At 46.5% G+C, this 22,857-nt stretch overlaps 1 protein-coding gene across 12 annotated transcripts in view; it reads left to right on the forward strand.

Annotated features, from left to right (window-relative positions):
* Positions 1–22,846, forward strand: part of LOC103674374 (signal-regulatory protein beta-1) — a 35,356-nt gene extending 12,510 nt beyond the window's left edge. The window contains exons 3-7 of one of the 12 annotated variants that reach the window (XR_005836906.1): positions 2,529–2,843; positions 7,184–7,495; positions 8,080–8,191; positions 8,606–8,771; positions 22,522–22,846. Coding sequence is in view for 9 of the 12 variants with exons in the window: in XM_008703278.2 (XP_008701500.1) it covers positions 2,529–2,843; positions 7,184–7,495; positions 8,080–8,191; positions 8,606–8,684 (818 nt within the window). In the remaining 3 variants the exon portion in view is untranslated. Of the gene's footprint in view, positions 1–2,528; positions 2,844–7,183; positions 7,496–8,079; positions 8,192–8,540; positions 8,999–12,496; positions 13,020–13,407; positions 14,762–22,521 lie in introns of those variants that run through there. The other 11 variants (XR_571618.2, XR_571619.2, XM_008703279.2 and 8 more) reach the window with 11 other exon arrangements.
* The last annotated feature ends 11 nt before the right edge of the window (positions 22,847–22,857 follow it).

Genomic DNA, 22,857 nt, shown 5'->3' on the forward strand with positions numbered 1-22,857 from the left:
AGAGGATTATTTCAAATGATACAACAGGAATATAAGCAAGAATATGGAAAATGCTGCAGGTTTTTCCAGCAGACTTGGGTTTTTTCAATAAATAGATGTTAAGAAAAATAAGAGGGAAGGGAAACTCTTTTAGAAAAGGAGATGTAAAAGACATAGCAAGGGGTGCCTGGCTGGCTCAGTCAGTACCGCATTCCACTCTTGATCTTAGGGCCCTGAGTTCAAACCCCACATTTGGCATGGAGCCTACTCAAAAAAAAAAAAAAAAAGACATAGCAAAAAAATGTAACATTTGGATCTTGTTTGCATCCTGATTCAGACAAACCAATTATAAAATGATATTTGTGAGACAAGCAAGAAAATTTCAATACTGACAGGTATTGGATAATATTAAAAGAATTACTGTTAAATTTTAAGTGTGATAATGGGATTTTGATTATGTTTAAAAATAATTTTTTTAAGAGAGGAGAGGGAGAGAACACAAGAGGGGGTGGTGGAGAGAGGGAGAGGGAGAGAGAGAATCTTAAGCAGGCGCCATGCCTAGCATGGAACCCAACATGGGGCTGGATCTCAGAACCCTGAGATCATGACCTGAGCCAAAATCAAGAGTTGGACACTTAACCAACTGAGCCACCCAGGCGTCCCCTAGTTATGTTTAAAAAATAATTCTTAACTATTCGGTATACAAGCTACGGTAGTTGTGAACAAAATGACAGTGTCTAGCTTTGCTTTAAAATACAAGTGGAGGGCAGAAGTATAAATGAAACACTTGTTGATAATTGGTGGAGTCCCAGGATGAGTACTTTGTATTTTTCTTTTGAGAGAGCAAACATGTGTGAGCAGTGGGGGACGGTGGGGGAAGGGAGAAGAGAGAATCGGAAAACAGGCTCCAAGCCCAGCATGGAGCCAGACTTGGGGCTTGATCTCATGACCCTGAGAACATGACCTGAGCCAAAATCAAGAGTTGGACACTTAACTGACTGAACCACCCAGGAAACCGTGTACTTTGTATTTTTAAGGTGTGTTATAAAGGGTTTTTTTTTTTAACCCAAGCCCGTATACTCCCTGAAAAGTCTTTGTGCACTCCCGGGGGTTCATGTACCCTAAACTGAAGTTCACTACTGTACTTAGCAGTATCAAACAATCTGGAAGGAGTTATACCTATCTGGCAGAAAGTTTAGGAATGAATTTGTCATAGGTTCATAAAAACTAAGCAAATAAAAAGAATAAGACAATTAGGGGCACTGGGCTGGCTCAGTTGAAAGAGCATGTGACGCGTGATCTCAGGGTCATGAGTGCAAGCCCCACACTGGGTGTAGAGATTACTTAAATAAATAAAACTTAAAAAAAAAAAAGACAATTAAAAACTGTGAAAACAAAAAGCTGTACAAGAAAGGAAATGTAATCATGATATATTACATGGCCCAGTTATGAACAATGCTCTTTTGGTCATAATAATATAAATGCTAAATACTGATAAAATAAAAGATTTTGATGTGTCTATGATAAGAGGGTGTAAGGAAGGGGCGCCTGGGTGGCACAGCGGTTAAGCGTCTGCCTTCGGCTCAGGGCGTGATCCCGGCGTTCTGGGATCGAGCCCCGCATCGGGCTCCTCCGCTGGGAGCCTGCTTCTTCCTCTCCCACTCCCCCTGCTTGTGTTCCCTCTCTCGCTGGCTGTCTCTATCTCTGTCGAATAAATAAATAAAATCTTTAAAAAAAAAAAAAAAAGAGGATGTAAGGAAAGGAAGCGTGAACGGCACGTGGAGGGAGGTGTACAAGAGCTAAGGCAGAGTAGGAGGTATCTTCATAATACATAAAACTGAAAAGAAGATAAATAATTGTATACGAATCTTATTTAGAAACACAGAGAGGGGGCACCTGGGTGGCTCAGTCAGTTAAGCATCCAACTCTTGATCTCAGCTCAGGTCATGATCTCCGGGTCATGGGATCAAAGCCCACGTCAGCCTCCACGCTGAGTGTGGAGCCTGCCTGAGATTCTCTTTCCTTCTCCCTCTACCCCTCCCTGCTCACACTCATGCACTCTCTCTCAAGAAAAAAGAAAGGAAGGAAAGAAAAGGAAAAAAAAAAAAAAGGAAATAGAAACACAGAGAGAAATGTCCAAAGAATCTGCTAAAATAGTTAAAAGTTGTTGGTCTGTCATTTTTTTCTAGAAGAGAAAGCAAGGGATGTGATGTTTTTAGTTCTATACCTTATATGACTTCTTAAACAATGTAGCTCAGGAAGGAGGGGGGAGAGGGAGGGGGAATTACAAATTCTGACCCACATTTTAACATGATCGCCTTGGTCTGGTGTCGAGTGCTGCTGGCAAAGGTTGAGAAGCAGTCAGTGAGGTCAGCTGGCAAGCTGTTACAGAAAGAAGTGTCCTAATAAAAATTACACAGAGGAGAAAACTGGAGATGAGACATTGGGGTACGTCTAGCTGGGTGAACCCTAAGGGCAGGTATCACACTAGAAAGTAACTTGCCATCTTCATTTTTCTCTCTTTTCTCCCAACTTTGCCTTGACCAAAGCTAAGCCCTCCCTTCCAGAGATTTCTGGCCCCTCCAACAGAGCCAGCCCAGGCCAGAGAGTGAATCTCACCTGCACAGCAACTGGCTTCTTTCCCAAAAACATATACCTGAAATGGTTTGAAAATCACGTGGAGTTACCAGCCTTTCAGACCCTGGTCTTCCTGCCTAGAGACGCTGGATCCTACACCATCGTCAGCACAGTGCTGGTGACCCTTGACTTATCCTCACTCCACTCCCAGCTCACCTGCCAAGTGGCTCACAGTATGTTGCAGAGCCCCCTCAGTAGGCACGTGAACATCTCCAAATTCCTGCAAGGTAAGGGCCCCCCCCACCCACCCAAATGGCCAACACTTGGTGACCACCACCGGTTCCCTGTTTGGAGCCTTTCACCGGCATCCTCCCATTTATTCTTCACCAAACCCCGTGTGAGATGGGTACGAGGTTCCCTATTTTATCCGACCATCCTCTTCTTACAAGATGCCATGGTCGGGTCCTTCTCTTTCAGAGCTCCCTTCACTCTCTTGTATATGGGAAGTGGAAGTTCATTCATTCATTCATTCAATAAGTGCTACGTGGCAGCTTATTCTAGGTGCTGGGGATTCCGTGGTAAACAGAACAGACCTGATTCTGCTCCACTGAGCTCAGTCACATATGCCCCATCAACAAGATGCAAAAACTATGCAGCTCTAACTTTTTTAAAAGGATTTATTTATTTGAGAGAGAGAGTGCGGGGAGGAGGAGCAGAGGGAGAGGGAGAGAGAGAGAGATCCCAAGCAGACTCCCCGCCGAGCACGGAGCCCAATGCAGGGCTCAATCTCATGACCCTGAGATCGTGACCTGAGCCAAAACCAACAGTCAGACGCTTAACCACTCAGCCACTCAGGCACCCCCCATGGTTCGAACTTATAACATGTGCTATAAGAGAAAAGAACTGAGTATTAAAATAGATGAAAACTGGAGAAATGTAGTTTACTGAGGAAATGCCATTTTGGAGAAGTGATGTTTGAGCCATGGCATGAAAGATGAAAGGGGATCAGCCAAGGAAAAAGTGGAATATTCCAGTAAGAAGAAACAGGGTATGCAAAGGCCCTGTGACGGGGTCAGGGAGCGAGACATGTTTGAGCAGCAGAGGGGAGGAGGAGGTCCATGTGCTCAGGACTTAGTGAGAAGAAGGGTGCATGGAGGAGGAGGCTGGAAAGAGAGGGGCAGGGACCAGACCACACAGGGCTTCAAGCCACAACAAGGAAGTTTTTCCCTCTTGCACGGTCCACGTGAACTCCTAACACCGTTGTGCAAACCACCTCGCCGCCGTTGCTTTGCTGCCAGTCGTTGCATTTGAAACATGCTTCTTAAACCCACCCCAACATCAGGGGAGGGGACAACGTGGGGGACAATGCAAGACTATGCCCCTGCCGTCCCTGCTCTGACTGCATAAAGATGAAGCCGTTACTGTAGTGTTCAATATGGAAGGACAGGGGAAGGAAGGAAGTCACCCTCCCTGCTCTGAAAGTCCACAGCCTGGCCTTCGCAAGGATGTCCCCAAGGGGTCTGCACTCTCCTCAGCCACCAGCCCCCAGCAACCTCAGAGGGCAGAGACCCATTCACCTCCTGCGGATGGGCACTTCCCTTCCAGGGCTCCAGAGCCCCAGTGCTCCTTTCAGAGCAAAGCAAAGGAAAACCCATTAACAGCATCACAATCCCCACAACAAGCCCCCTCCCCACTGGAGATAATTTGTGGTACCAAGGTAAAGAGTTTAGCTCCTCATCTCGGAAATGCCTCCCTCCCTAAATAGTAGTCTGCCCTTATACCACAAGAGGGTTTCAGCTTGGAAATGGAATGCTAGCCTCCACCTAGAGCATCCCAAAGAAGCTATGTGTCCGTGCTTCATGCAGATGAGGAAATCAAGGCTCAAAGAGGTGCAATGACTTGTCCAAGGTCACCCGGCTCTTAAGTTCATGAGCTGGAATTTGAACCCAGTAATACACCTCTTGGATGACCATGTAGGACCTCCTTCCTGTAAGAAGTGCCCACACAGAGATACCAGAGCAAGGCAAGGTCCCCCTTCCCCCAAGGAAGGTGCTCTGGTCATGGTCGGCTAAGAGGTGGGCATTGTGCTGCTCTCTGCATTCTCTCCAAACCCCTGGCACCTTCTCCATGGCACCCATACCAATGAACAGACACTCACTCCACCAACCCAATTGTCCAAGCCAGAGACCTGTTTTATCCAACCCATCACCAAGTTCTATCAAATTCACTTCTCACATCCCTCTGACCCCATCCATTTCTTCCTACTGTCACTGCCCAGGTTCATCCCCAAGTTCAAGTCAACATCATCTCTCACCTGGACGCCACAGCCCCTTCTCTCATATCCACCATCACCCTCAACAGTGCAGCCCCCAAATTCCCAGCAGTCAAAGACGTTTTATAAAGGAAGCCAAGTCTTGTCTCTCCTTTCCTTAAAACCCTTCGGTGGCTCACCACTGCTCTTATAAAAATAAAACAAAATAAAATCCTTATCAGGGCATTCGATAGCAAATCAAACATTTTTGTTCATATAGCCCTGAGATAATTATGAAGAACTATGTAGTTCCCCATATATTTTAAAGTTAACATCCAGAATTGTTCATCACAGACTTAAATAGTTGCACGGGGCAGAACCCCTGGAATATTACAAATGTTACATCTCTCTGAAATGTTCAACGGAAAAGTAAAGTCATGTTGATTTGATTTCCACCATCATCCATTACGACAGACATAAATAAGCTCTTCTTTAATAATCAGAAATTTTATAACGTTCCTTTTTCTTCCTAAATTTGTATTTCCACTCTAATTCCTGGGGAGAACTTTATCCTACTGTAAATATATTTTATATTTGAAAGTCCTTATTGACCACATCATCACACATATCATAGAGAACTATGAGAAAACAGAGAACTACCATAAATATATATATTGAATTTTATATATAACAAATAACATAATTTATTTATATATATGTATTATAATACATTATAACATAACCATATATATAATATTAATATGATTAATATTATATATAATATATATATTGAATTTTCAAAACTTTTTCTTATGACCATAGGCTCTAAGTGTTAAAAAAATTCTTTTGTTGAATTACACAATTGATCCAAACAATCTATATATCAAAAAAATTCTGATAAACAATTGTTAAAATAACCATTAAAATGTTACCAGAAACGCAGCTCAGTGAGCTAGATGGGGGAGGTTATGACACTTTGATTAAAGTAGGCTTTCCGGCCAGCAGGATTTTGAACCGTCCTTTTATTTTGTGTCCCAGAGTCTTTACAGCAAGGGCACTGCCCCACAGCTGGATTCGGGACGTGTGGGAGGAAGGCCTTCCCTCTGTCATGCTGGGAGAAGGACTGAGGAGCGGGAGACAGGAGTAGGCATTCTCAGGCAGATCAATTTCAGGAAAGAATCCTATGAGGGCTCAGGATCTGGAAACTGATTGTATTAAACTACCGAAGAATGGACGCCTTAGGATGTCATTATGCGCCCCCAGGAGTAAGTGCAGCACCAGTAAAGGCAGACAGCGCTCACCGCCACTGGCTGTGAATTTGGCTTCCTCTCGCCCATGATCCCCCCTCCCCCTCACTCACTCTGATCATCCTTCTGTCCTAGGACACGCTAGGCTTCTCCTCAGGGCCTCTGCCCATGCCCTTCCCTCTGCCTGAGGTGCACCTCCCTACACCCAGGCTCTCCCAGAGCCTTCCTTCCTCTGGCCCTCCACCAAACCCTCGCCTGATGTTCCAGTTACCAGGACTACATAACAAATTTTCCCCAAACATATTCCAATGCTCTCAGCTTACTCCAAATCTCCCAAATTATTATGCTCACATGTTCTGTAGGGCAGGAATTTGGAGACAGCCCGGCAGGGATGGCCGGTCTCTGCTCCATGGTGTCTGGGACCTCACCTAAATGATTCCAAGGCTGAGATCGTCACCAAGCTGCCTCACTAACATGTCTGGCCCTTGGTGCTGGCTCTGGGCTTGGGGCTTCAGTTCTTCTTGACATTGGCCTCTCCTGATCGTCTTTCCACATGGGCTAGTTTGAGCATCCTTGTAGCTTGGTGGCTATGTCCCAAAAGTGAATGTCCCAAGAGTCCCAAGGAGAAGTCACATCAGCTTTGACGACCAACCTTAGAAGTCACACTGTCACCTCTGCTATACCCTCCTCATCAGGCAGGGCCCACCCAGGTTCCAGAGCAGAAGTAGACTCCCCTTCTGGTGGGAAGTGGCAAGGTTCTGGGAGACATCTGGGGACTTGCTGTGGCCATTTCTGGGAAAACACGATCTGCCACAAATAGTTAACTCCTATTTATCTTCCATACTTCTGCTGAAGGGTCACTTCTTCCAGAAACTCTTCCTTACCCTGCCCCATCTCCAGACCAGGTCATGTGCCCCCGTGTAGGTTCCCAGAACCCCTACAAGGATCACGTGACCGCTTTTCTCCTCCCTGTCCTCCCCACCAGAAGAGGAGCTCTGTGAGGCAGGGACTCTGTCTTGCTCACTGCTCTATCCCAATAACCAAGGGCAGTGCCTAGAAAGGTAAGGATGCTCCTTGAGCGTCCTTTGCTTGAGCGAAGGAAAGAACAAAGGAAGGGCTATTGTTTCAGTTATACCCACAGTGACTGTATTGGCACACCGGGTCCCAAGCCTCCAGCTGGCCATCCTCACCTGCCACGTGCAAAGGTTCTACCCCGAAGTCATACAAATCACCTGGCTAGAGATGAACGGATGCTCTAAGGCCTGTGAGGCTCCCGCCCGCACCAGGAACCCAGACGGCACGTTCAACGAAGACGGCCATATCCTGGTTAACACCTCAGGGGACAAAACGCAGTTCACCTGCCAAGTGCAGCAAGGGGCCCAGCCCCTGCTCCAGGCCAGCGTGCCCCTGAGTGAGCTCAGAGAAGAGCCAGCGTGTTTGGGTGAGTAGCGGGGAGGAATAACCAAGCAGTTCAAGGTGCAGACCTGGACACAGACACGCCAGGTTCCCATGCTGGCTCTGCCATGTTGGCATGTGTGACCTGGAGGGAGTCACTTCCCCTTTCTGTACCTCAGTTCCTTCATCTGTAAAATGGGACAGCAATTAGAGCAACCTCTGCAGAGTGTGTTGGGTTAGGGACCAAAGAGCAGTAAGCGCGGCCTTCGTCACGCAGCTGGATCCTGACCACGCCCCCACGGACGGCACCAGCTCTTCCAGGGAATAACTAAGTTCACACGAATTATCTGCCCCCATTGCCACCCACCCTCTCAAAAGCCGTTCAGAGTCAACAATTACTGAGTGCCTATTAGGTACCCTGTATGGGTGTTCTCATTTGATACAGAAACGTTCTAAGGTGTATGTTATCTTCCCCATTTTAAAGATGAGGAGACTGAGGCTTAGAGAGGTGCGGGGATTCCCTCTCAGTCCAAGGTGTAGCCTTGGTACCTGAGTCTGGGGTGAGGCTGGGCCTGCCCAGGGGTTGCATGGTGGGAGCCGGAAGCCACGTTCATCCTGGTATCTTTCCAGATGCCAGAGCATCCAGCTCCCTGTCTGGAATCCTCATCCTGCTTGGCTGGAAATTGTTTCCCCTGATGGCACTCGGCATCATCTATGTCCTCAAGAGAAGAGTCCCTTCCAAGTAAGGGGGACCTCAGATAGGGGTTGGGCTTCCCTCCGGGGGGTGGGGAGACTCCAGGCCAACAGGCGGCCCTATGAGGAGAAGCCATGCAGCGTTCCCATTTCACACTGACCTTGAAGGCACATGGAATCCAGAGTGTCCCTAAGAGCCGCACCCCCATCCCTTCAGCCTGCTCCTCTGCCCCTCACAGCTCCAGGCTGAAGGCACACAAACATGCAGGCTCCCCGGGTCTGGGCAGGGGGAGCACTGAAGGAGGGAGAGTTAATATGGAGACAACACTCCTGAAGTGGTCTTGTGAGGAGAAGTCTGAGAACAAGGGCTTTGTCCCAGCTTCCTGCTTCCCCTGCAGGTCACGGACACGGCAAGGCCCTCCTCAGTGACACAGGACCCTCAGTCCCCTCCTGTTTTATTTAGGAGGACTGATCCAGGAGAGGCCCTGGCCATGAAGTCTGCAGCCACTACCAAAGCTTCTCCCGCCTCACCAGCCTTCTGAGACCTGGCCTGCACCGGCTGTCCCTCGCTGTCTCCTGCAGCCCCCAGAGAAAGGGAGAGCCTGGACCGGGAGGGTCAGTAGTGAGAGGTATGAAGGAAAGAAGCTTCTCTGGGGATTCTGGGCATGAAGTTCATGAGCAAGAAACCCAGTAGAGACAAAACAAGTTCCTACCCAGGGAGAAACATAAACGCGTGATTCTGAAGGCCCCTTCCCGACTCCTCAAGGAAAGCCCATGGTGGGCACCCAAACTGGTATGACACCTTCACAGCTCCATCATTAAAATGGGATTAAAAGAAACATTTATGGCCAAAAAACATATGAAGAGATGTCCAATCTCATTAGTAATCAGGAAAAGCCAGAGCAAAACCACACCGAGATCCCACTTTGCCCCTACTCCGAAAGAAAAGATAAAGAGGCGCCTGGCTCCGTCTTACGTTGCTGATAGGTATGTAAAAATTGGCACTGGTACTTTGGAAAACAGTTTGGAAAATTTGAACTTGAACATTCACATACTCCATAACCTGCTATTTCCGCCTTTAAGTTATCTATATTCCCCAGAGAAGCTCTTTACATGTGCTCCAGGGGGTACATTCAAGTATATACATGGTAGCATGGTTTCAAACTAGCAAAACCTGAGAGAACGATCCAAACGCGCATCCACAGGATGATGGGTGAATAATTCAGTACAATCCCAGAATGGAACGTTATACAGCAATAAAAATGAAGGAACACAATAATACGGATAAATCTTAGCAAAAAAAGTTAAGGAGTGAGTAAACCCCAAAAGGTTTCATACAGCATGATACTATGTTTATAAAGCTAAAAACAGCTAACAGATGGTTTTTAGGGATACATATAAATGTGATAAACCCATATTTTTTCCAAAAGGATGAACTCAAGATTTTAAATAGTAGTTACCTGAGGTGGGGGAAGGGAAAAGGATGAGAAGGGTGGGTATGTACAGGTAGATGGAAGTTAATATCAGGATTCTAGCTTCCATGCTGGATGGTGGCTTCATGAATGTTTTTATCATCATACATTTAAGATAGAAAGAATAACAATATAAGATTGATAAGTAGGTATATCAATAGATAGGTAGAGAGATGGGCAGATTATTGGAAGGAAAGGAGGGAGGGATGGGGGTGGATGGATGAATGGATAAGCAGATTAATAAAAGAAGGTCATGCATGGATCAATGATGAGGGTGTGATGAAGCAAGAATTGTGATAGCTACAATTCCACGTACTTAAGATCCAAGGGAGAAATAAATAGAAGGACAATCCCTAAGGAACCTCCAAGTTCCCTTTCTATTATCACATTTACAAATCCACCTTAAGAGGAAAGCATAGTTAATGGGTGTCACCAGGGGTCTAGCACTTCTCAAGCAGTATCTTATTTCATCCTCATGCCAGTCCCACAAGGTAGGCACCATTCCCCACCCTGCAGGTGAAGAATCTGAAGGAACCTACTCAGTGTTACTCAGATGACAAGTGGTGGAACCAAAAAACCCGGAGTCAAACTCAGCTCTGCTCAGTGCTTTCCAGGGAGCCACACTGCCTACTGTCTATGGACAGATGGGGAGACCCTGATCCATCCTCATTCTACTGCTTCCCGATGTCCCAGGCCTGCTGTTCTACACGAAAGCCCATTCCATGCCTCCAAGTAGGGAGCAGAAGGGAAGAACACATGCACTTTGCCAGTCATGGAGTAGATCTAGGGTTAGTCCTGAGCCCCAAAATAGCCCCAGTAAATATCTGGGGGAGGTAGTGTAGGCCAAGTTCTGGAGAAAGGCTCTCTGTAGAAGGAAGAACAGGCATCCTACTGTGTTTGTTTCACTGTGGTCTTGAACCTCCGTAGTCACAAAAATAGGGGTGCTGAGCCCAACCTCCATTACCCCCTTAGACATGAATCTCCTCTTCAACGTTTTCTACTCGCAGTAGAGAGGCATCCACTTGAACATCCCTATCCTCAGCCTCCCATGCTGGGAGCCTTGGGATGCCCTGGCCTCCCTCCCCACACACACCTCCCCCCAGAAGCGGGCCAGGAGAAGGATGAGGCCAGCAAAGTGCCTAGGGAGCAAAATTTAGAGGACACTCTCTCTGGGTTGAGCAAGGACTTGCCACGTCCTATTTTGGGTCCTAGACGCCCTAGATGTCGAAGTCCCATGACTTCTGCCCCCTCCTGTTCATCTTCACGGTTGCTCAGACCCTGATCAGCATATACCTCGATCACACTAATAGCCTCCTTACAATTCTCACTCTGGAGTTTCTAAGCCATACACTACAAAGACCTCAGAATGGTCTTTTCCAAACATTTGCTCATCTATACTTCAATTTTTTAAAAAGTACATTAAAAAAACCTTCAAATAGTTCCTTAGTCCCTAAGTCATACCTCAAGAAGGTGACAGCGACTACCCCAGGTGTCCCATACCTTGTCACCAGAGGGAAAATGAAGCAGTCAAAAGAGTCCCAGTTTGGACAGGATGATGCCTCACCCCTTTAGGAGGGAGCTCATGTCCTGAGCAAGCCTGTAGCTTCCACGCAAATAATGGCTCATTGCAAAGAAGGTGATGCCTTCATTTATTCCGCAAATATTGCTGAGGAAACACTGGTAAACACTGGTAGGGATGGTCCTTACCCTTATGGAGTTTACAGTCTGATGAAGACAGATACAAAAGAAAGAAGAGAGGGAAGGAGACAGGGAGGCAGGGAGGAAGGGAGAAAGCAGGAAGGAAGAAAGAAGAAAGTGATACGTGTCCTGAAGAAAATAAAAGGGTGCACAAGATACTGCAGATTGCAATGACAGAGAGCTCCACGGAATCAGGAATTAAATGGCAGCTGTCTAGAAAAAACAGTGGAGAAAGCCTTTCTGAAAAGGGACTATTTGAGCTGCTATCTGAAAGTTATAAGAGCCCGGGGAAAGACGCTCCTGTTACGGGAACCCACTGCACCAAGACCTAAGGTATGAAGGAATTGGGAACCTTCAAGGAAGAGGAAGGGGGCTAGTGGGGCAGGCATTGGAGAGTAGTGGGACACGGAACAATGCTGAAGAGATGGGTGGGAGACAATCACAGAGGGCTGTTGACCATGGTGGGGAGTTTGGATTTCGCTCAAGGAAGAATGGAAAGACATTAGAGTTTTAATACACAGAATAAATTACAAAATCAGATATACACTTTTTAGAAATCACTGTGACTCCTGGGAGGTAAGCAGATTAGAGGAAAGCAAGTAATCAGAAAATTCAGATGTGAGGTTATTGCAGCAAACTGGGGGCAAGGAGGAGGGTGGCTGGGTTATGGCGATGCCAACGGAAGGAAGGGAAATTGACTAATGTGAGCGGTACGTGTTTGAAGACTGAATGTGGAACGTAATGGAGAGGAAGTCATTAGGAATGGCTTCCTGGCTAGGCTGAGCGATGGATGAGATGCGGAAGACAGGTGGAAGGTTTGGTGGTGGGAACTTAGGGCTCAGTTCTGAACATGTTACATATAATGTTTGTTCATCATCCAAGGGCTGATGTCGAGTAGGCAGATAAACATATAGGTCTGGAGCTCAGGAGAAGGGTCGGAGCTGGAGAGAGATTTTTAGAGCCACAGGATCTGTAAAGCTGGTTGTTGGGGCAGTTTTTCCTTCTCCATCCTTCTTGCCTCCCAAAAGCCCCTGGACACAATACAGCCTCCAGGCTCTGGTACAAAAGGGGTACTTCTGTAGGCATGACTTGGAAAGGGAAGCAGAAGAACAAAATGTTTCCATCTATCATGATGGCATGAGTGTATATATATTTTCTCTTGCATTTTCATATGATCTCTGCAGGGGCTGAGAATGTCCCCCTTCTCCCCTGTCACCCTGGGCTAACCTGGTGATTCTCAGTAATCTCACTGGACACTGGGGAGAGGACAGCAAAGAGAGTGACTTATAAGAAAAATATTCACAAGTGGGCAGTGAAACATCTGAAAGATGCTGACACTTTCACATCGTGGTCAAGCTGACCTGGAAAAGCTTCTCATACACCTAGTTCAACCCTTCCACCCCAGCCCCTGCTGATGAATGGGGAAGTTGTGTCTTGGAGAAATTAGGTGACATGATTAAACTAATGCAACCAACCTGTGATACAACTCTGAGGTCACCGTTCCAAGTGTGCAAAAAGTATTACATTGGGGGGGGGGGACCTGGATGGCTCAGCCAGTTAAGCATCTGACTTTGGCTCAGGTCATGATCTCAGGGTCCTGGGACTGAGCCCCACATCAGGCTCCGCACTCTGCAGGGAATCTGCTTGCCACTCTCCCTCTTGTGATCTGTCTCATTCTCAAATAAATAATATCTTTTTTTAAAAAAAGTATTACCTTTTTTAACTTTTCCATGATTGAACATAATTTTTATTTTAAGCACCCTTTCCAGGGACTTAATCCTGACATTCAGGTCATCCTCAGTCAAATCAGGGCTCCCCCAGTCTCTCCATCCCCAGTAGTGTCTAAGTTGCCTCTGTGACATCAGCCTCTGCAGGCACGTGCTACCTCATCCATCACCCTGTGCTGCCTTTAACCACAGATCCACACAAGTGGTGCTAGAATTAACTTCTTCCTGATCTCGGGGCTTCCCTACATCCGCTCACTTTCAGCTTTGCCCACAATCCTCCTAAGCACATTGGAAAATCTGGCTACTCTGGGACCCCAGGAAACTCTGCAGGGTGGTCTCGGGTCCTCTCTGATCTGTTCTATTGCCAGGCCAGACTGGGGGCAGGAACTCCACAAGCCATGTCACCAAGAAGGCAGGTTCTGGTCCTAACTCTCCAATTCCACCAAACTGGAGCTGGGATTTGCAGAAGGAGCAAGTTGCAGGACCCTTCTCAGGGCCCCACCAGTGTTGGTTCCCTCCAGCTCCCCTCCTCTCCTCCACAGATGGGGCAACGTTGCCTAGTCTCAGAAGTGAGTGTAAGGGGGTGGGAGGGAAGTGGGAGGGAGAGATTGCCTCTACAGGGGACTGTGTTTTTCCAAACTTTCGCATCTTTCATCTGGAACTCAGCCTGTGAAACTCGAAGATGCATTTATACTCTAGCTCTGCGATGACAATCTCCCTTGAGACAGATGCATTACATTTCTCTGCTCCCTAACTTGGCCACGATAAAGCACAGGACACTGAGAGAAAGACATTGGTAAAAACTGGGCTGCGGAGCTCTGCAATGACACCAACAGGCATATTTTATAACTACATGTCAGAAGTCTATACTTTCTGAAGTCCAACACATCTCAACTCTGAACATACCATTGAATTGTACATTTTAAACGGGTGAATTTTATGCTGGGTGAGTTATGTCTCAATAGATCTATAAAAAAGATGAAAAAGCTACAACAACGTGGGGATATTGTATAAAATTATCTCGCTTCTTTTTTTTTTTTTTTTGTCTTAGTAAACTTCAATTTAACTTTGGGGGGAAATATCTAATGCATGCAGCCACATAAAACACTGATTCTCTCAAAAACACGTAACACCAAATCTCTATGTGTCTCCTTCCTACAAATTTCCAACACTCTTCCATTATTAAAATGTGGGAAGAGAGAAAATAATGAGTTTCATGAAAACCATTTGGCAATCTCATTTTCACCCAGATTCCCGGATAGAACTGATCTCAGGCTTGGCAGAAAGAAGAAAGAAAGAAAGAAAAGAAAGAAAAGAAAGAAAAGAAAGAAAGAAAGAAAGAAAGAAAGAAAGAAAGAAAGAAAGAAGAAAGAAAGAAAGAAGAAAGAAAGAGAAAGAAAGAAAGAAAAGAAAGAAAGAAAGAAAGAAAGAAAGAAAGAAAGAAAGAAAGAAAGAAAGAAAGAAAAAGAACAACAAAAAAAAGTCATGTAGAGGGCAAATTCAGACAGTGGGATGTATTAACTCGTTCTGAGAACCTAAAGCTCTGAATCTCCTGCCGATAGTTTCTATGATGCATTAATAATGGTAAGTATTAGATTCGTCCATATAAGTTTCTTACCAAATCCACTATCCGGAGGGGCACCTGGGTGGCACAGCGGTTAAGCGTCTGCCTTCGGCTCTGGGCGTGATCCTGGCGTTATGGGATCGAGCCCCACATCAGGCTCCTCCACTATGAGCCTGCTTCTTCCTCTCCCACTCCCCCTGCTTGTGTTCCCTCTCTTGCTGGCTGTCTCTATCTCTGTCGAATAAATAAACAAAATCTTTTAAAAAAAAAAATCCACTATCCGTGCACAGAGACATCTAGCAGAATTTTCTTTCCCCCTAAAGGCAGCCATGCTCTTCCCTTCACATCCGATTGGTCAAAATCTCAACGTCTGCCCCAGCTTGACAATTATTCAACCAATCACTGGCCAGGAGGTGGGGCTCCGTAACTGACACGGTCCAATGAAGACCCAGCTCCCGGGGCTGGGGAAGGACCTACCTAGGTATCGCGAAACCCACTGCAGGGCAGAATTGGGGGTTCTGTTAGCAAAGCGGGAAGAAGACGTGGCTCTGGAGAGGTCCAAACAAGGGACTCTTCCACAGAGCAGGTGGGGAATCCAGTGAGCAGTGGAAAAATGCACCCTGGAGGTGTGGGGACCTGGGGGGCCAGGGGCAGGGTACATGCCAGATAAGATTTGGCTCCAAGAACCAGAGTCCTTTTTTTTTTTTAACGATATTATATTTATTTGTTTGTTTGTTTGTTTAGGAGACAGAGAGCGTGAGCAGGAGGAGGGGCAGAGAGAGAGAGAGAGAATCCCAAGCCTACTCCTGCTGAGCAGGAGCCCTACCCCTCCTGGGGCTCAAGCTCACGACCCTGAGATCTCTGTTCTGAGCACTTTACGTGTATAAACTCGTAACAACCACGTGAGATATAGACAATGAGGAAATTGGGGCACAGAAAGGTTCAGTAACTTGCCCAAGGTCACACAGCTGGTAAGTGGCTGGCTGGAATTTGAACCCAGTCATTCTGGTTCAAGCGCTCTTGCTTTTAACCACCACGTAGTCTCCTTGGAGGCTCTTGTTCAGTCCAGGGACCTTAAGTAACACTGACAGCCCAACAACTCCTAAATTTTGTTCTCCAACTGGGACCTCTCCCTTAGATATTACATCTAACTGCTTCCTCAGTAGCTCCACTTGGATGCACAATAACATGTCACACTTACAGTTTCAAAATCTGACCTTCTACTCAACCCCCCAAAACCCGCTCCACCCACAGACGTCCCCATTTCAGCTCACGGCAACTTCATTCCTCCAAGTGTTTGAGCCAAAAATCTAGGACGCATCCTTGACTCTCTCTCTCATCTCACATCCTTTCTATCAGGAAACCGTGTTAACGCCTCCTTAAAATGTATCCAGAAACCGACCACATCTCTCCATCTCCACTGCCTGAATTCACCCACCATCCTCTTTCGTGGATTGCTGCAATTAGCTCTTCACTGTTCTTCCTGCTTCTGCCCTTGCTTCTCTTACCCATTTTCAATATAGCCAGCAGAGGATCCCTTTAAAACAATAGTTAGATCTTGTCCTTCCTCTGCTCCAAAACTTGCAATAGCTGCTCATATCACTGATAGTAAACGTCAAAGTCCTTACCTTGGCCCCCATGGCTTCTCACCACCCCCTCTCCTCATCTCCCTTTCGTCACTCTGTGTTTTTTCCATAAGAATGATCACCTTCCTAACATACTGCATGATTTACTCATTTACTTTATTTATTACATATTGCCTCTGTCCCCCCACACACCCCCTCCAACTATATGTTGTCTAAAAAAGCCTCACTGAAATTCTAAAGATATAGGTAGGCTGAAAGTGAAAGGGTGGAAAAGATATCCCATGCAAATGGGAACCTAAAGAGAGTAAGGATGGCATACTTATATCAGATAAAATAGACTTTCAGAAAATAAGCCGCAAGAAACAAAGGCCGTTATATAGTGATAAAAGAATCAAATCATCAGGCAGATATGACAAAAATTCACCAAAAAAATAGATTTAAGACCTAACTATATGACCTAAAACTAGAAACTTCTAGAGAAAAACATAGGGGAAGAGCTTCATGAGGTTCGGCTATGATTTTCTGGATGACACCAAAGCCAAGACAACGAAGTAAAAAAACTAGAAACTTCTAGAGAAAAACATAGGGGAAGAGCTCCATGAGGTTTGGCTATGATATTTTGGATGACACCAAAGCCAAGGCAACAAGGCAAAAATAGGCAAATGGGACTAAACCAAGCGTTAAGACTTCTGGTGCATCAGGGCGCCTGGAGGGCTCAGTCAGTGGAGCATTCGTCTCTTGATCTCAGGGTCATTGATGGGGGAAAAGAAGGCAAGCTGAGGACAAAGCAGAAACTGACACCCCGCAACCCCCCCCCCCATGGGATGTATGTGACATTCCTCAGGCACTCCTGGCTACCCTAAAGGAAAAAGAAATAGTTAACCTATAGAGTCCAAAATCCTCCAAGACTTGAGTCTCCCTCAGTTTTAAAATGTCTTGGCCATCTACAAAAACAAAGCATTTCTATCAATAACGTAGCTTCCAGAAGGAAATGTAAATACAATTAAACATCCTTACAATCTGCAGCCTCCAGGAAGTTCCTATCTTCATGTGAATGCCTTACTAGAGGGGTAAACAACTTTAACTTGACAATGGCAAGGCCTCTGGTATCCTGTGAGTCGTCTTTAACATATGAAAGTACTCTCTTGAAACCTCCCTTTTTCCTTACTTCCCCCAACCCCATAGTATATAATGGGCCACCCCTCACAACCCGGGGCAGCCGCTCTTTCTGCCCACGGGTCCTGTCCCCGTGCTTTAATAAACCACCATTTTGCACCAAAGACATCTCAAGAATTCCTTCTCGGTCGTCGGCTCCGGATTCCACCCCACTGAACCTCACCTATATTCCACAACTGCATCATCATGAGTTCAAGCCCCATGTTAGGTGTAGAGATTACTTTTTAAAAATTTTTTTAATTAAAAAAAAAACTTCCAGGCATCAAAGAAAACATGAACATGAAGAAAAAGCAGGCTATGGAATGGGAGAAAATATTTGGAATCATGGATCTAGAAGGGGTTAATATCTAGAACATATAAGAAACTTCCACAAATCAACAACAACAAAAAATAACCTGATCAAAAATGGGCAAGGATTTGAATAAACCAACACCTCCCTAAAGAAGACTTATAAATAGCCAGCAAGCATATGAAAATAGACAGTCAGCCTCTCTAAGCACAAACGCAAAATCAAGAGTCAGATGCTGGGGCGCCTGCGTGGCTCAGTCAATTAAGTTTCTGACTCTTGATTTCAGCTCAGGTCATGATCTCAGGGTCCTGAGATGGAGCCCTGAATAGGGTGCCGCACTGAGCGTCAAGCCTGCTTAAAATTCTCTCCCTCTGCGCCTCCCCCCTGCTCGGTGAGCGTGCTCTCTCTCTTAAAAAAAAAAAAAAAAAAAAGGAGGGGCGCCTGGGTGGCTCAGCTGGTTAAGCGTCTGCCTTCAGCTCAGGTCATGATCCCAGCATTCTCGGATCAAGTCCCACCTCAGACTCCTTGCTCAGTGGGGAGACTGCCGCTCCCCGTGCTTGTGCTGTCTCTCTGTCAAAGAAATAAATAAAATCTTAAAAAAAAAAAAAAAAGAGTCGGAAGCTTAACCAACTGATCCACCCTGGTGCCCCATTCAGTCTTTAAAAAGAGGGAAATCCCATCAGATGCTACAATTGCATGAACCTCAAGGAAATCATGCTAAGCAAAATAAACCAGCCACAAACAGACAAATGCTGTATGACTCCACTCATATTAAGTATCTACAGTAGTCAAAATCATAGAGACACTGAAAAGATGGTTGCCAAGGGCTGAGGGGAGAAGGGAAGGGGAATCAGTGTTTAGTGGGTATAGAATTTCAGTTTTGCAAGATAAAAAAGTTCTAGTCATCTATTGCACAACATCGTAAATACGCTTAACACTACTGAACTATATGCTTAAAAATGGTTAAGAAAGTAAATTTAATGTTATGGGTTTTTTTTTAACCACAATAAAGAAAAAAGAACACAGATACACATGCAAAACTTTGAGATGAGTGAAAGAAGCCAGACACCACCAGTCACTGTATGACTCTATTTGTATGAAATTCAAGAACAAGCAAAAATTTCTACAGTAGTAGAAATCAGATTGGTGGTTACCTAGGAGGCCAGAGTGTTGAGTGCCAGTCTTGGCCTATTAATAACCACTGTTGTGGTTGGACCGGCCGGTGTGGTTCTTCTTAGGATTGCAAGATGCCCTTCAGCAACAACCATCAAGAGACTTTGAAAAGACATAAAGATTTATTACTTACGAGACCTGGAAATTACACAGGAAACCTGGAACCACACAGCAAGGTCGCAGGAAGAGAGCAAGTGTGCACGGGCATGGGGTTCTGTTTTCACTGGACTCAAAGGGAGGGGGGCTAGGGTTTCCTGGGCTCACTCTTTATTGCTGAATTTAAAACAGGATAGCAGGAATTTCAAGCGTGGGAAGAGGAATAGGCAAGAGGACCAAATGGTCAGTTACGGAAATTAACCAAGATCTCTAAAACAAAGGAGGTTGTGGGAGGGGAGGCCGCCTGGCTCTTATCCAGCAACATAGTGTTTGAGACGTGGATGCCTTCTTGAAATGGATGCCTTGGCAATCAAAGCTAAAGTCAGGGACTTGCATTACAAAAAAGAAAAAAAGCAAACACTGTCAGTTTACAACCCTCTGGGGGAACTTCCTGGGTGTAATCTGAAACTGGCCCCCAAATGCACTGAGGGCTGAGGGCTGGGAGAGACCAAAGAAACGGGCCACTCCAGTCTGATAGACAGCAGTTTTATTTGTGTATTTATTTATTTACTTATTTATTTATAGAGAGAGAGCACAAAGGCGGGGGGCAGAGGGAGAGAGAAACTTAAGCAGGCTCCATGCCCAGCAAAAGGAACTTACGTACAAGGCTTTTCTTGGCTGGCAGCCAGACACAGTGGGGATCTGCCCGCCCCCACTGCCAAATCTTAAACATTTCTATAGTGGCCTTAACTGGGTTCAGTCCCATACACCGTACAAATGTTAACACCATATCACGATCTCCAGGCCACGTCCTTGGAGCAGCCTCGGGGAGCGGGAAAGGCAAGTGGAGCCCATACTCCAAGGACGGGAGGATGTGTGGAGCTTCCCAGGGCCCAGGTTCAGCTCATGGGTCAACGGGCAGTCACATCTTTTCTATGACCTTCCCCCACATCCTGGAAACACACACCTGCTGTCTGCTTGGGTGGCTCACACCCCCACCGCACTGCCGTTGGCCCTGCAGAGAATGTTTGTTGTCCCCCTCAAATTTTTATGTTGAAGCCTACCCCCTAGTGTGATGGTGTGAGGAGGCAGGGCCTTTGGGAGGTGACGAGGTCATGAGGGGGGAGTCCTCAGGAATGGGATTAGTGCCCTGTAAGAAGAGGCAGGACACGGTTTGCTTCCCTTACAAAACTTTCAGGGCCTTCCCCAGAGATTGAATGGGAAGGAACAAGAAGGATCCTTCTATGTCTCAAGGTGGTGATTACACAGGCGTATACAGATATAAAAAGGCTAAAAAATTCAGTGAGGCCCGTGAAATGCTTGTGCACTTGCATACACTACGTGCGTGTCATACCTCAATAAAACCTTCAGGCGACACCAACAAGCACATCACAGGATTTGACATAAAACAGGAAGAGGAAACGAGAAAGGCCAACCAAGCCACAGAACAGGACATATTGCAAATAGCAGAAAGTCAGGTTCAAGGACCTCAGAGGCTTCGAGGTATTAATGAGATATCAAATCCTCCCAAATGAAGAGAATGGCAAAAATGACGCTAGTTGACTTCCGAGGTTAGGCTGTAAAAAGCCATGCATCCCTGCTTTGTTCCCTGGGCAACTGTGGGAATTGGTGTTCACAGACCGCTGGAAATCCTCACTGCCTTAGCTCCCAAGTTCACTGCTAGCTCCTGGAGAATCAGGAATCTGCAAGACACACAGGAAGCGCCATCAGTATGACAGCTGCCTGCGGTTTGCAGGTGGTTTACGGAGGCGAGCCTGGGGACCCCTGCAACGCTCACGTTCACCATCTGCTAATGCTCCCGCATCTGCCTCTCTCCATTTCTAGAGGAGAAACCATGCCTTTCCCTGTCCACCTTCCAAATCTAGTGCAAGCACCTCTCCTTGTCAGAGCCTAATCCAGAGCAACACCGGCAAGGAGCTCTGGAAAATGTGGTTCCCAGGCTTCCAGCCCTCCGATAAAGAGGAGAAGAGAGAAAGGAACGGAGCTAAAGCCTGATTGCATAAACACCAGTATTGCTATATTTTTTAATTGGCGTTTATTTGATTGCCGATGAGATTGAATGTTTTCCCTAGACTTCCTTACTGTGTTTTCCATTTTGCAGTAAACAATGAAGAAGCTGTTGTTTTAACGAAGTTTCATTTTCTTGGGTAGGGAGAAATATCAAAGCCAATGTAAGTGTAGACATGTTTTGCTCATACGTCAGGAGACGCTTATGAAAATATGTTGGGCTAACTCCTGCAGCTAGTTACAGTCACTGCCTGCGACAACGCAGCACACTGACCCTTCCTGAGCCCTTCCTGGGAGCCAGTGCCCCACCTGCTATGCATGGGTCCATGTTACAGATACGTGGGGACAGGGCTAATATTTTTGTGTTTTTTGGTTTTTGGGGGGGGTTCCTTAAGATTTTATTTATTTGACAGAGAGAGAGACAGCCAGCAAGAGAGGGAACACAAGCAGGCAGAGTGGGAGAGGAAGAAGCAGGCTCCCAGCAGAGCAGGGAGCCCCACGTGAGGCTTAATCCCAGGATGCTGGGATCAGGCCCTGGGCCAAAGGCAGATGCTTAACGACTGAGCCACCCAGGCGCCCCCGGGGGCTAATATTTTTGAAGCACTTTCTTGTGCATTTTTCCCTCTCCCAGTAGTCTAGGTCTAGTGCAGCCGTCCCTTACCAAAGCTGCAGCCTGAGATTTGCTGCCTCGGGCAGGGGGCTGGAGGGAATCCAGCTAGAACACGGATCATGTGTTCAGGAGAGGACTGAGGGTAGGAAAGTCCCTGCAGAAGAAAAGAAGGGGAATGCCTCTCCTTATGACTTGAGTGAAAGGTGACAAGAAAAAGAGGGAGAAGGGCAGGAGTTGAGATGCCAGGGGCCCGGCACCCCCATGCCCTGAAGTCAGAACTCTAGGCTAGGGTGGGCATGGAGTATAGACACCCCAGGTATGTCTAGAGCAGAAAGGACCATGGCTTGGCCTCCTAGGGTTTGCAGGGGGCCACAGGGGCTTTGTCCAACCTGGCTTCTGAGAAACGAATCAACAAGAGTACAGTAATTGGCTATCTCCAAAAGTGGTGACAACAGTCGACCCTAAGGAAGGTGGTATCTGGGAGCCCTATAGAGGAGATTTTGAACCCTGTCAATTCTGCTCCCTGTGGATGCCCATGAGAGATAAATTGCCAGAATGTCCACGATTCTTTACCCCCTCCCTACATCTACACCTATGGCAATATGATTTTGCGGCTCCTCCCATCAAGAGGTACAATCCAGGGCGCCTGGGTGGCTCAGTCGTTAAGCGTCTGCCTTCGGCTCAGGGCGTGATCCCGGCGTTGTGGGATCGAGTCCCACATCAGGCTCTTCCGCTGGGAGCCTGCTTCTTCCTCTCCCACTCCCCCTGCTTGTGTTCCCTCTCTCGCTGGCTGTCTCTCTCTCTCTCTGTCAAATAAATAAATAAATAAAATCTTAAAAAAAAAAAAAGATACAATCCATTTTCCATCCCTTCAATCTGGTCTGGTCTGTGGCTTTCTTCGGCTGAAAGACTGCGGCAGAGTGACACTTCTGTGACCTTGCAACGTCTGCTCTCTCTCAGCACTGCCCCGTCCTGTGAACAAGCCAGACTAGCCTCCTGGAGAATGAGAGACCACGTGGAGGAGAGCCGAGGGGGTCCGGGCGACAGTCCGCTAGCCAGCCTGCTGCTGATCTCAAATGCAGGAGCAATCCCAGTCAAAACCAGCTGAGATGAGAAGAACCACGGAGCTGAGTCCAGGCAGAACTGTCAACCCACAAAATCACCAGTCAAATGAATGGTGATTGTTTTAAACCCTTGCATTGGGGGGCGGGGGGGGGCGTGTTTGTTACACAGCAATAGCTAATCAATACAATACCTTACCTATTCAAATAAATAAAATTAATTTTAATTAGCTCT

The sequence above is a fragment of the Ursus maritimus genome, unplaced genomic scaffold (assembly GCF_017311325.1).
Source record: "Ursus maritimus isolate PB19 unplaced genomic scaffold, ASM1731132v1 scaffold_22, whole genome shotgun sequence".
NCBI lineage: Eukaryota > Metazoa > Chordata > Mammalia > Carnivora > Ursidae > Ursus > Ursus maritimus.